Raw genomic sequence first — 14,215 nt, forward strand, 5'->3', positions numbered from 1 at the left:
GTTCCAATACTGTGAATTTAACCTTTTAACTACAGGTTTTACTACGTCACTATGAGACGAGAGGGAAATCAGCTCCTTTGCTTGTTTTCCTCATTCTCTTGTCTTTTCTGTTAAAGCCCATGCACTGACTTGTTTGACATTTACACAGAAAATAAACTTAAACTGCATTATTGTGATTTTATGTCAGGATCGGAATGGAAACAGGACCCACTTGTGTGATGTTTACCACAAGTTTTATTGAAAGAGAGAAAAAGGGCTGCGCCCACAATCCGCTATTCACTAGGCGTGGGAAGCAAGTCGCTCTCGTACTCGGTTTGTGATTCAAACACAGAAGGAGATTTTCCACAGCGAGCGATGGCAGTGTCAGGGACGGCAAAACACGTCCGTAGCCGGGACAGGAGAGCAAAAACGTGGTCGGGTCAGAAATGGGTCGTAAGCCGGGACGGGAGAGCAGACGTGGTTGGGATAAAAAACGGGTTGTAAGTCGGGACGGGAGAATAGACGTGGTCAGGATCAAAACAGGTCGTAGCCGGAGAGAGACGGGAGCAAAAACAGGACAGGTGCAGACAAGTTTGTTCTTTAGGGTTTTTTTTTTTTTTTTAATTTTGTCCAATATGGCTCCTTGGACATTTTGGTTTGCCAACCCCTGTCCTAAATGCAAAATACAACATAACTTTAAACAATGTTGAGACTGAATAACAACTGAAAATTGATGTATCAAGATTTCAAGTTGTTACATCAATCAAATCAGGGGTTTCCACCGTGGTGCCTGTGGGCACCAGGTAGCCCCCAAGGACAGCTTAATAGCTCGCTGACCAGTTCTGAAAATAGCTCACCAATGCTGCATCATTGTGATTTTCTGGTGTACAGTTTTTATTTAAAAAATATATATGGTTGACTGAGACTATTTAACACTGTTCCCGACAACTAACCTGGTAGTAGCATTGTAACTACATAGTAATAACATAATCATTTGTTATTTTAGAAATGCATATTAAACGGGTAGCCCCTTGGGCTAACAACAAAGAGTAACTTTAAGCTTAAAAAGGGTTGGAGACCCCTGACGTAAATAGTTACTCTCACATACATGAATGATCATGACGTACACTAATTACCACTACATAAGTAAAAGAGTTATATACATGAGTGAAATAATAATAATAGTCACACATGAATAACTCATACAATGACTATATATACAGGAACAAATTCTAATATTCCAACAATTAGCATTGTTTTAACTAAAGATAGATAACATGCAGGGGCAGCACGGCGGATGAGTGGTTAGCGCGTCCGCGGCACAGTTCTGAGGTCACGAGTACGAACCTTCCTATGTGGAGTTTGCAGGTTCTCCTCGTGCTTGCGTGGGTTTCCTCTGGGCTCTCCGGTTTCCTCCCAAATCTAAAAACATACATATCAGGTTAATTGACCGGTCTAAAATTGTTCCTAGGTGAATGAGCGAGTGAGTTGTCGGTCTCTGTGTACCGCATTCATTAGTCATGTGTCCCAGGTTGTTTACTGGTTAAAGTAACACGGAGGGTGAATATTTCATGGGATTTAGCTATTTGGAGTGTAGCTGATAGTTAGGTAAATGGTCTGCATTTATAAAACGCTTTTCAAGTCACTGACCTCCCAAAGCGCTTTACAATGTGCTTCACACTTACCCATACACACACACACACACCAATAGGGGCCATGCAAGGCGCCTACCTGCTTATTGGGGACATCAGGGGTCCAGTGTCCTGCCCAAGGACACTTCGGCATGCATGGTAAGCACGTTTTCTATGCAGGGCGGCACGGCGGCTGAGTGGTTAGCACATCCGCAGCACAGTTCTGAGGTCATGGGATCAAACCCAGCTATGATCCTTCCTGTGCGGAGTTTGCATGTTCTCCCCATTTTTCACATTCCAAAAACATACATGTCAAGTTAATTGGCTAGTCCAAATTGTCCCGAGGTGTGAATGAGCGACTGGCTGGCAACCAGTTCAGGGTGTCCCCTGCCCACTGCCTAAAGATGGCTGCGTTGGGCTCTAGCACCCCCGCGATCCTACTGAGGATAAGCGGTGCAAATAATGGATGGGTGGAAGATAACATGCGGATAACATGCAGTGTACGTGTTTAATGATTTTTTAAAGACATCATACAAGTTAATGCAGTAACCTAAATGCACTGGTTAGGTTTTTACATCAGATACAAAAAATATTAAAATTAGTCCTGCATAAATTGAGTAAGTGCTTTACAAATAATTGTATGTAGTTTTTATAAAACATTTTTAGTTCATTTTAATCCCTCATTTACTTCACCCGGTAAACGCACCAATGTGTATCATGTTCTCATTAGGCCAATAAACTTTTTTCTGTCCTATTTTAGATAGAACTATTGCAATTGGTTGCTCTAATGATGCCACGGCGTCTGATTGGCTCTTTCTTGTTTCCGTGGCTCCGCGGTGCACCCTGACGTTTTTTTTCGGTCTGCCCTGAGACAGACTGGAGAGAATGGCTGCCAGTGCAGGTTAGCAAAATAATAATAAAAACATTATCGTGTTGTTTTATAAATAACATGGTTTAAGTATTGTTTGCTTTCGTGTTTTCGGGCCGTTTTGTCAGAGCTACGCGTGTCCTAATGTGTTGTCGTTAAAGGAGTTAAAGTCTTTGGCTGTCGCTAGCTTGGCTCGCGGCTAACGTTAGCCGCTCGGCTAACTTTCGACCGGTTAGCTAGCTACCTCCAGCTGATTGTGTAAACAGCAACACTTGTTCCCTGACCACGACAAATTGTTGAAAAGTTGGAGCGGTCGTGTCGGTTATTGCAACTCGTGACGGGGACACCGCGTTTTGTTACATTAAAGCGACAGACAATCGCCGGCTTTAAATACCTGAAGTTTATATTTTAAATCACCGAGTTTGTTAATGCTTGCTCAACATTAGCTTGGCGACTTAGCCGTGTGTTCAAAGTTAAGCCTGTGTAACGTCTCTAACGTGTCGTGATTTGTAATCATCAGTGGACGTGTCGGCGATTTGCAGAGGTGCACAAGCCGATCTGATAATCTTTCTTACTTGAATTTAGTTGGAGAGCTAGCTACCGTCGACTGTTTCGGTGTGTTTTTGCAATCCTCCCCCCTCACTTTCAACTCTTTTGTCCTGTCAAGCAGCTAGCATTGCTCAACACGAGGTGTTTGTTGTGAAAGTTGTATTCCTCCACAGGAAAATGAGATGAGACCTAGGCATTGTTTCCCCTAGAAGGACTTTTGCATCTCTGTCAAGAAACCTTTGTTTACAGATGGACAAACATTCAAATGTGTGTCTTAATATGTCACAGGGCAAGAAAGACACGGCATGCATGTACTACACAATTGTTTTTGTTGAAAGTTCTTGCAGTTGTACTTTCTCTTTGTAAACAAATGCATAATCGGGCATCAAAAGTAGAGCTTCTCTGAACTTTTATTTGAATGGTCGGTCAAACTATCAATTGTTGATACATGGGATTACCTAAAAATGTCACAGGTTCAATCCTTGGCTTTCAAAACTTTGAGCTTGTTTACATGCAGGTAATTATCTGATTGGAAACTTAATATTGCCAGTATTTTGTTTGTGTAAAGCCAAGTAAACGCACGCAATAATCCGATTAAGGTCTTAGTCCGATTGAGTATTCCAATTGCAATAGATGGGCTAGTAGTTTATTTTTTTTCGATTACTTGTGCATGCATACATATTCATGTTATCCCAATGATTGTGGGCATGGCCAGCATCCATTCATCCAGGATATTTTTATGACCCCAAAGCACTATGGGACATGCAGCACAGAGACGAATAATAAAGTCAGGCTTACTTGCTAAAAAAGCCTCTTATTTAAAGGCTAATTCCTCAGGGAGATTTTCAATTTTTGGGGCGTGAATGTCACAGGTTTATCCATTCCTATATATATATATATATATATATATATATATATAAAATGAATTTCACTTTTGTTTCCTTCGATATACTCTAAGTCTATGCTTTTTGCAAGCCGTGTATGAGCACATCTTGTCAACACTCGGGATGCAGCAAAGTAGATCACTTTTGCAATGTTGATTTTAGTGAAATGTATAAATTATGTAATCTTTCATTTAATGTCGAAAGATAAATGTGGAAACAACGTCTATTTGTGTGGTGACATCGCTCCCACTTACCCCTCCAATCGAGTTTCTACCCGAATGCAGGCATACAGGGTTATTCGTTTGTTTCCAGGCATATAAACTATTCTTTCAGATTGCTCCAGAAATCCAATATTCCGTCACCAATTGGATTATTGCGTGCATGTGAACATAGTCATTGATTATGACAAATGCAAACAATAATCCGTTTAAGATCAGAATTTGTCTTTCATCACCAATCAGAAAGAATATTTACTTGACTAGTGACAAGAGTCAACTCAGTTTGGGATTGAACCACTTTGGAGGGGTGAAGCATGAAGGACGCCGTTACACAAATACAAGTTTTTCACGCATTATCTTTTTACATTAATTAAAGTACTAGTACAGTAGTTATTTCTCATGTGTTTACAAGATGTGATCCTGACCATGGACTTGCACGTTTTATAAAGAGTAACTGGTGTTTTTGTTGTAGTGACATAAAATAAAATGAATTGTCTTTAAGAAAACAAAATGTTCCTGGTAGGCTTTATTAGCGAGTTGGCCAGAGTTAGCTTGTGTATGATCTTTACTACAACACATATTCATTCATTCATTCAACCAAGAAGTAAAAACTAGCCGGACAAGAAACATGAAAAGTGTTAACATAAAAGACATTCCAACCTTATTACTGAGTTTAAGCAAACATTTATATGGCCTAACAAAATCAGAATATTTGAAAATATCCTAAATTTAGACTGAATGTTGCCTGGATGTCGGTTGTAATTTCAATCGATTTTATATGGGTTACATTTTGTTTCCATAATATGCCAAAAAAATCGTTTTAAATGTTAATATTGTTCCAAACTAAATACATGTTGGTGTGAAACTGAAACCATTTACTTCCAAAATAATCGATTGTATTAAGACTCAAAAAAGTTCTGAGGTCTTGGGTTCAAATCCAGCTACCAGCCTTCCTGTGCAGTATGCCTGTTCTCACTGCGCTTGTGTGGGCTACCTCTGGGCCCTCCGGTTTCCTCCCACGTTCCAAAAACATGCATGTCAGGTTAATTGGCTGGTTCAAATTTTCCATATGTGTGAAGCTTGGTTACTTCTCTGGGAATCACTATACATAAAGCATAGGTCAGGCCTCGACATATAAAGAATAGCATGAATTAAGTAATTGATGTGAGGTTCGCGGATAGTTGTCTCTCTGAGGTACTATAATAACATGCTTCAATTTAGGTTGCTGCATTGTATTGGTAAACCAAAACTTGGCTTTTTATCATACAGAACATGTTTGATATGCTTACTTCTTGTGTGTTTAGAGGTAGGGAAGCTGTTACAAGTTCAGAATGGGACACCTCCAAGCACCAACTTCAACGGGGTAGATGCCATACATGCCTGTAATATCCTTCAGCAGCTCAAAGCTTTGTATGATGAAGCGCAACTCACAGACATTGTTGTAGAAGTCGACCACGGCAAGACCTTTTCGTGTCATCGGAATGTCCTCGCCGCAATTAGTCCGTATTTTAGGTAAGTCTTTGCACTAGAAGCTTAAGTAGAATCAAACTTGGCAAACGAAAATCAAAATTTTTGATAGAAATGTTGTAAAACATACTCCAAAATACACAGCTGTCTTTTCTTGGGAACTGATGGTTTTGATGTTTTGTGTTCTTGTGCTTCCTAGGTCCATGTTCACAAGTGGCCTTACAGAGAGCAGTCAAAGGGAAGTCAGAATCGTCGGGGTGGAATCGGAATCTATGCACCTTGTCTTAGACTATGCCTACACGTCCAGAGTCACGCTCTCAGAGTCCAACGTCCAGGCCCTGTTCACTGCAGCCAGCATTTTCCAAATACCTGCCCTGCAGGACCAATGTGCCCAGTTTATGATAAGCAGGCTGGACCCCCAGAACTGTATTGGGGTTTTCATGTTTGCAGATGCCTATGGGCACCAGGAGTTGAAGGAACGCTCGCAAGACTATATTCGGAAAAAGGTCAGTTCTCCTTCATGAAATAGTCTATTTACATGTGTAGTTACTTACACCAATACTTCATTTGACTTGACACTGCATGCATTTTTTTCCTCGCATGAAAAATGCTCATGATCCGTCAATGGAAATTCTTTGAACATGAGCATGGCATCATTTTAGATCGCAAACCTTTATCAACACTTACATAAAAATAACTTATTTTGGGTGCATGTTATACACGAGGTCTTACGGTAGTATATTTCTGTAGTTGCGCATTGATCAATCAGTCTACAATATCGCTGGCCACATCACTAGACCCATGAGACAAGGTGTGTATTTAGCAACAATATCCAAATCACTTGCTAGGATGTTTTATAATAGTTACGGTAACTCTATGGGAGGCGAGGCACTTCTTAATATCTTTCCTCGTCTTGCCTCGCCCGCACTGAATTGTGAGTTAAGCATTGCCATTTTACACAATTACCTATAGTTGGTGTTGTAAAATTTTAATTCAGTGTTCATATTTTAATTTCTTTATTGGTACCCGATAGATGGCAACTTGGGCTGCGAAAAGGAAACGTTCTGCATATGACGCCTATCTTAAGCTCAAACTTGCCGATCATGCAGAAATTCAGGGAAATCGAGCAGCTAATTGAAAATTCACTGTACCACAGACTAATGTAAGAGAATGTTGAAAGCAGGAAATCCTCCTGAAAGATAAAAACGCCAGAAAAAAAACACGAGAGAAACAACTCCTTGGTGTATCTGATTATGAATCACAATTTGGTGGACATTGCATCAATACCGGAAATTTTATTTTGGTTTTGTGATCATAGTTAACGTTGTCAATAAATGATTTTTCGTCATAGCCACGTGTATTCAACAACGTTTTTCACTCTCAAAGCTTAGTTTCAGCCGAGAAGAAGTGAAATAAAGTTTTATACTGTTTTTCTAAAATAAAGAATTAAAGGTGCGTGTTCTACACGATTGCGAGTCATTCATGAATACATACTCAAGTATTTTTAATCTTTTTCTTCTTGGTGTTTTGCCGGAGCAGTTTTTGTGCGTTTCAAGAGAGCAAGAGTTCCTCCACATGACCAAGGAGCAACTGGTCAGCATTTTGAACAACGACGACCTCAATGTGGAGAAAGAAGAGCACGTTTACGAGAGCATCGTCCGCTGGCTGGAGCACGACTTAAGCGCCCGTGAGGCCCACCTCAGCGAGGTGTTTTCCCAGTGTATCCGTCTGCCATTGCTGGACGATACCTTCCTCAGTCGGATACCCGCGCCCTTTGCTTGTGCCCTCTCCCTTTCTAAAGACCCCGCAGAGGCCAAAACCCGCCTCATCGGCACCAACGGTTGCCCCCAGCGCCTGGGAATGACCGCTTCCGAGATGGTTATCTGCTTTGATGCCGCTCACAAACACTCAGGGAAGAAGCAGACGGTGCCTTGCCTCGACACAGCCACGGGCAGGGTGTTTAAGCTGTGCAAGCCGCCTAATGATCTCCGAGAGGTTGGCATTCATGTGTCGTCGGAAAACGACATCTACATCGCAGGGGGCTATCGACCAAGCAACAGCGAGGTGTCCATCGACCACCGGGCAGAGAGCGACTTCTGGCAGTATGAACACGCAGGCAATCGATGGCTACCGCATGCCCCTCTTTTGCGAGCGAGGATCGGCTGTCGGTTGGTGCACTGCTGCGGGAAGCTTTATGCATTGGGTGGTAGAGTGTATGAAGGCGACGGTCGGAATGCCTTGAAATCTGTGGAGTGCTACGACGCCAGGGACAACTGTTGGACGGCTGTGAGTCCAATGCCAACAGCTATGGAGTTTCACAGCGCGGTGGAGTACAGAGACCGAATTTATGTCCTGCAAGGTATGTGAGTTGTCTTGGGAAAAGGCAATTGTGTGCGCAAAAGCCATTTTTGTTTTGTTCTTGTCAGGACTTACTTCCAATTACAGACTTATCATGCAAGACATGGTTGGTGTTAATACAAATCTCAAATGTCACCTTACACTTCTAGCTGTGACATTTATTTGTTGAAAAGTGAATATGTCGACCTCGACATTTTTTTAAAAATAGAATCTATGCAGCACCAGTCTGGTTTTCATTGTGGCTTGTTAGCGCCCTGAAAGGTGCAGTTTGTCGTTTAAGGTGTTTCCAAAAAATTGAAAGTTAAATATTGTCTCTTATGTATTTGTTAACAATGCACAACTAAGTTCAAATAGCACTTATGTTTTATTTTCCACTGTGCCTATTTGCTTTTATCTTTTATCAGAGCTGTTTGGGGCAGAACCCCTTATGTTCAAGGAATGGATGCTCAGGAGAGTGCTGGAGGGGCTTGTTTCCCCCCCCCCCCTTTTTTTGTAAATGTAGCATGAAAATACTCAAATAAGAGGTCTTCTTCAAGTACAGGTCCAAGCACCAACCGGAGAAAAAAAAAGTTTTTTTTATTCGAGTGCGAATATGAAAGGCACGTGTGTCATGAATGAGCTGACTAAGGCTCTTGAGATGGGAGCAGAGAGTAACAACGTTCCAAATTGTCTACAGCTCCTTTACAGAGTAAATAAAAAATTGCATTTCAACTAAGGAAGTTTAAACTTTTGTTATCGAATGTTGAAAGATAGTAAGAGCATTTACTGGTCAAATATTACACATTTGGGCTTTAGAATCAGCAACATGTTATGTCAGTGGGCTTTTTTTCTTTACACAGCAAAGCCAAGTCACATTTATTGTATCACCCTTAATCACAGAGAGTCTCAAAGGGCTGTAAGGGCCACCATTACTACATCCTCTGATCTGAAACTTGCATTTGGCCAAGGAAAAACTAAAAACCCAAGCATGACAAAAATCCGACTTCAGGCTTCAAGCAGGGCTCAACTAAATCAGAAAGATCTGATGGGGCAAGACCATGCAAACTTGTGTATGTTAGTTACATCTTAAATGGACAGGGAGCCAGTGGAAGTAAACTAAAATGGGGCTTATCAAACTTTCTTGTCCTTGTTAAGTCTCGCTGCCACATTTTAAACCAGCTGCAAACTTTTGATACTTAACATCAAAGGACCGGAGAGTAATACCTTACAGTAATCGAGACGAGAAGTAACAAACTCAAGAATTCCAATCTCAGCATCAGATTGCAACAGTAATATTACAAAGATGGAAAATAGCTATTCTAGTAATATATTTCTCACAAGTAACTGAAACGATAGAATAGGTTTCAATATGACACCCACATTTTTAACCGAGTCACTCTTGGTGATATTACATTTGTTAAGGTTCATATCAGTGTTTGAGAACAAATCATGACGATGAGCTGGACCAACAATAAACATTTGGATTTTTTTTCTAGGTTAAGGTGCAAAACATGAAATAACAACCATGTATCCCAAAAAGACAGGCCTCCAAATTTCCACAACTTGACTGAGCGGGTTCCTCTAATGGCCGTTACACTTGTGTGTCATCTCCATGGGAATGGAAAGTAATAATGTACTTGCAGATATTATCACCAAGCAGAAGCACATAAATACTAAAAAGAAGGGGGGCAAGTACGGACCCCTGTGGAATGCCCCAGGTACACATTTTCTCACAAATCACATTTTTAGACTTATCAGCTAAGATGTTACAAAGAACTAAAAAGTCTTAAACGTTAGACTTTGTACGAGGTGAGAATAGCACAGTGGAAACAGATCTTATCTTCATAACCACCAAAACCAACACTCCAAAACCCCATTTTGTCATCTGCAGGTGAATATTTCTTCTGTTTCGACCCTCGGAAGGACTACTGGAGCCACCTCTCCCCAATGGCCATCCCCCGGAGCCAAGGCCTGGCCGCCCTCTATAAGAATTGCGTTTACTACATCGCCGGCATCTGCAAAAATCACCAGCGCACGTTCACGGTAGAAGTGTACGACATCGAGCGCAACAGCTGGAGTCGCAAAAGGGACCTACCCTTTGACCAAGCCACCAGCCCGTACATCAAGGCCATGCTGCTGCAGGGCAAACTGCACCTGTTTGTGCGGGCCACGCAGGTTATGGTGGAGGAGCACGTTTTCCGCACCAGTCGAAAGAACTCCCTTTACCAGTATGACGACGAGGCCGACGCATGGACCAAAATTTATGAGACGCCCGACCGCCTTTGGGACCTGGGCCGACATTTTGAGTGCGTGGTGGCCAAACTGTACCCGCAGTGTCTACAGCGGGTTCTTTGACGTGGCGTAAAGCGGATCTGTGAGGCGGAGAGGGTAGGGTGGTCCTACCCGCCTGCCTTGCCTTGTGCCTGGCGTTACTCTGGCTTGGCGCCACAAAGACCACCGTTTTCATACTTCTAAAAAGCCGGCGAGCCTTTAGGGGTTCGACAAGATCAAGACCGAGGTGCTTTTAAAAGATTGCAGTATTTTTTTTTTTCTCTCCCTCGTTTTTGTCTCCCCCCTTCCCCTTTCAGACAGCACCGACTACCACACTGATGCTTGTTCTTGAACACCATACAATGAATCATAAGTGCAATTACTCAACTTGTTTTGCTTACTGTTGAGCCGCGCCGCTATTTCTTTACGAAACACGGGCGAGGTATCTTTTTGTTTTTGAAAGCATGGTATGAATGCTACATCTCAGCTTAAAGTCAAATTCTATATATATATAAATATATAATTATATATTCATACGGGTAATATGATTAGCATTGCTCATGATTAATATGCCGGCTCTGAGGTTTGTGTGCCCCCCTCCCTATACTTCCCTCTAAGTCTGTGTTCAGCAACCTCTTCTGGACTTAGGACCAGTTTAATATCTGACTATACTTGCGGCCTGGCCGAATAATATTAGATATAACAACACTACTAATAATAATAAGCCTAAACCCACTGTGTAAGCACTATACCACCACTGAGCTCGATCAGTGGTTCTCAACTAGTCTGATTTTTGGACCCAAATAAAGAAAGTAATTTCCATCTTTGAACAGTATTCACTTTAAAAAAAAAGAAACTTAGGAGTGTCACATTGTATTTGCCAGGCATAAAACTATTAAGAAGTGTAGATGACTCTGTTATTTTTATTCTTGGGGAGGGGCAAAAAAATTAGGGTATACTCGAATAAAAGCGGTATAAGCAAAACAATAGGGCAACATTTTTTTTTGCCTGTGCAGCCCAGTACTGGTCCACGGCAGGGTGGTTGCCGGCCACTGCTTTAAGTCATTGATGCTCCTTTTTTATGTGACTTGTTTTGAAATGTAGTTGTGACGTAGTCTATTTTTTAACTTGTATGATATTTGTGTGTTCCTCGTTCTCTCCCTCCGCAAGAGTCAAGTGTGTCAAATGTAAATGCCACGCGGCTCCTCATCAACTGTCACATTTTGTCTTGCACGGGACATCTCGTGCCACCCACCATTTTCGGTCGTGTCCATTCTTCTTCTTTTTTTTTTTTTTTTTTTTTTTTTAACGTCTCACATGAAGACAACTTGTGATGTTGGATTACTCCCTCTCCACATTGGAGAAACGACATCCAGTGAGCTTTGCGTCAACACTAAGTGGGAAGTTCAGACCAACTACCAGGCTTACCTCAAGAGACTTCTGAGCTATTCCATTTGGAGGAGGATTTTTTTTTTTAAAGACAGTTTTGGACGTTATTGAAGCAACAGCATTGAGCTTCTCTGGAGGGTCACTCTAACCAGTTTTAAAAGGTTAATAACAGCAGCCCAATGCAAAACCACATTTGCGGTCTTGTAATAACGTGGGTGTTGGAAAGCGTTTTTTGTAGCAATAATTCTTGGAACTGTGAGTAGGCTACATGTCGTGAACGTGCTTCGATTATTTTTTTTGTGCGTGTGCTTGTCCGGTGTTAAATCATGACAGGGGTTCCTCCTCCTGATGAAAAAAAAAGTCTTAAATCGGCGTTGCACTGAATCACTCTCACGTCAGCAGAATCGCAGACTCATTTTCAAGGCCGTGAATTCGCCGTGGTGCTGCTTGCATATTGTCTTTTTTTTCTCGACAATCTTTACCCCCAAAACTAATACCATGATTAAGTGGCAAATCCCGGCCCATGTAAACTTTTCACTTTGTGGCAGATAATGTCGTCATGCTGGATCCTTTTGTCATCTTTGCACTATTTACACGAGAGTGGCTCGCGTTCTGAAAGAGCTGCTGCAACATCGTTACAATCATCCTAGAAAAAAAAAAGACATCAGAGGTTCATGTTAAAATTTCATTTACACTTGGTAAGCAAGCAACGGGGAACTCAGGATTTCTACTGAAACAGTACTGTATTTTTAATTGTTTTTTTTGTTATGTGTAATATACTGTACTATAGGTTTGCTGTACTTGCACAGTTTTTAAACTTCAGTTTCTCTTATAACTTGAAAAGTAGATGATTATGTTGTCTTTGGTGGCTTTTTCCCCCGTTCTTTGTTTTTTCCCCCCTCTTTAGTTATTGGTAGACAAATCCTGCTCTGAGAAATATTGCTTGCTCCATTAATATCCATTCAGATTGATTTCCCCCCTCTCTGCTCTGTGGTACAAACTGCTTCAACATATATAAGCGTTACAGATCAATAAACTACATTGGGAACACCAGTCATGAAGTACACAGTACAACAAAATGCTATTGTGTCTAGCAATACAATGCTACTTTCATCAACTGTGTGCATCCGGGTGCTACTTCACTTCTCATGCTTTTTTAATTCTTTTTTTTCTTTTCCACACTTTTCCTGTTGTCCGACTGGGGTTTTGGTTTGTAAGTGGTTGTTGAGCTCAACTGTGAAAATCACGCTGCACATAACTTGAAAATAAAACAATTAAAATTGAAGCAGAAGTGACATAATTCCGTGTTTTGCGTTTTATTTTGTTTGAGTTTTTTTGGTGATGTGTCGTTCACGAACACAATGGATTCACTGTAGTCTGTTCAAGTACCTTTTAAAGCCCAAATGTGAAATATATGCCCACTAGATGGCACTGGGTTGTCTATATGGTTCCGTGCATGGGTGCACCGGCCAACGGCTCTTCAGCTACTTTTATGCTACAACTTACGAAGGACCTATATTTCATGTTGACGATATCTGTGTATGCAACATGATTTAATTTCTCTCTGTCTGTACGTAACCTTCGCTCGGAAAATTCTGACCTACTGATGGTTTTAAGAGCCAAGAAGAAATCTGCAATTTCGAGAGTGTTCTCCATTTGGGCCCCTGTGCTCTGCTCTTTGGGATACAATCTGCACCCCACCTTTAGTATATTTAAGGTTGGGATTGTGTTTATCATAATTGTTTTTTTGTTGTTGGCTTCCGGTTATCCTGGCTGCTTACTGCATGTTTTTGATCTACCAGCCTCCTATTTTTCCATCAATCGGTCCATGTTAGCTGGTTTTAGCAGCTGGCTAGCCACCGTGTCCCAGCAGGGTTAGCTCCCGTTAGCCCGCTGTGTATTATTTTTTTCCAGTTCTCCCCATTTTGGCTGCTTGCCATTTGTTGTCCCATGTGCGACACAACGCCTTGCCATTCTCCACATTAACTACCATAACTTTGCTTAAAACAATCAAAACCTTTTCGGCTTGTAAACATGCAAACCAATATGTAGAATGGCTTGCTAGGATGCTGGTGTTCTTCACATGACGTCAGAGCTCAGAAAGTCAAAAACAAAACGGATGTCTTCAACATGCGTTATCTCGGAAAATGTTTGGAATATACTAATATAATGTTTAAAAAAATATGTACCGTTTTCTCACACTGTATGTTTTAGAATTTGGGTATCCCTTTAAGACACACATATATTCAATAGCTTATTAGTAATGGGTCCTAATACTCATGTGCCGTTTTGTCCTGGGGGAGAAGGATGAGTCTGGCCCTGGTTTATGCACGTTTACAAGACAATAGACCACATTTAGCACATTTGGTTTAAGGTTTTAGATGAAAAATCCTGAGTTTGGTTAAACTTAGCTTCCTAACCCAGTTTTATTTCTATTTCAGTTTAATAACTTGTCATCTACTCTAAATTTGGTTGATAACCTATTATTAGTTGTAAAATGTACATCTATGTGCACTGATTGGGTTTTAGAATCAACCTAAATCAGTTTTTGTGTCAAAATTTAAAGTCACACAATAATACTCACACTTGGGCCTGGTGTACGCCATCTCGAACCTGCTGCAT

The 14,215-nt window shown here is 41.2% G+C and overlaps 1 protein-coding gene across 1 annotated transcript; it reads left to right on the top strand.

Annotated features, from left to right (window-relative positions):
* The first annotated feature begins 2,398 nt into the window (after positions 1 to 2,398).
* On the top strand, positions 2,399 to 12,893 carry kbtbd8 (kelch repeat and BTB (POZ) domain containing 8). The gene is made up of 5 exons (XM_088338699.1): positions 2,399 to 2,511; positions 5,434 to 5,641; positions 5,796 to 6,102; positions 7,136 to 7,955; positions 9,825 to 12,893. Exons 1-5 carry the CDS (start codon positions 2,496 to 2,498, stop codon positions 10,286 to 10,288), a joined length of 1,815 nt encoding a protein of 604 aa, XP_088194825.1. The 5' UTR covers positions 2,399 to 2,495; the 3' UTR covers positions 10,289 to 12,893.
* The last annotated feature ends 1,322 nt before the right edge of the window (positions 12,894 to 14,215 follow it).

The sequence above is a fragment of the Urocampus carinirostris genome, chromosome 6, assembly GCF_059441175.1.
Source record: "Urocampus carinirostris isolate Australia breed hairy pipefish chromosome 6, RoL_Ucar_1.0, whole genome shotgun sequence".
In the NCBI taxonomy this organism is placed as follows: Eukaryota; Metazoa; Chordata; class Actinopteri; order Syngnathiformes; family Syngnathidae; genus Urocampus; species Urocampus carinirostris.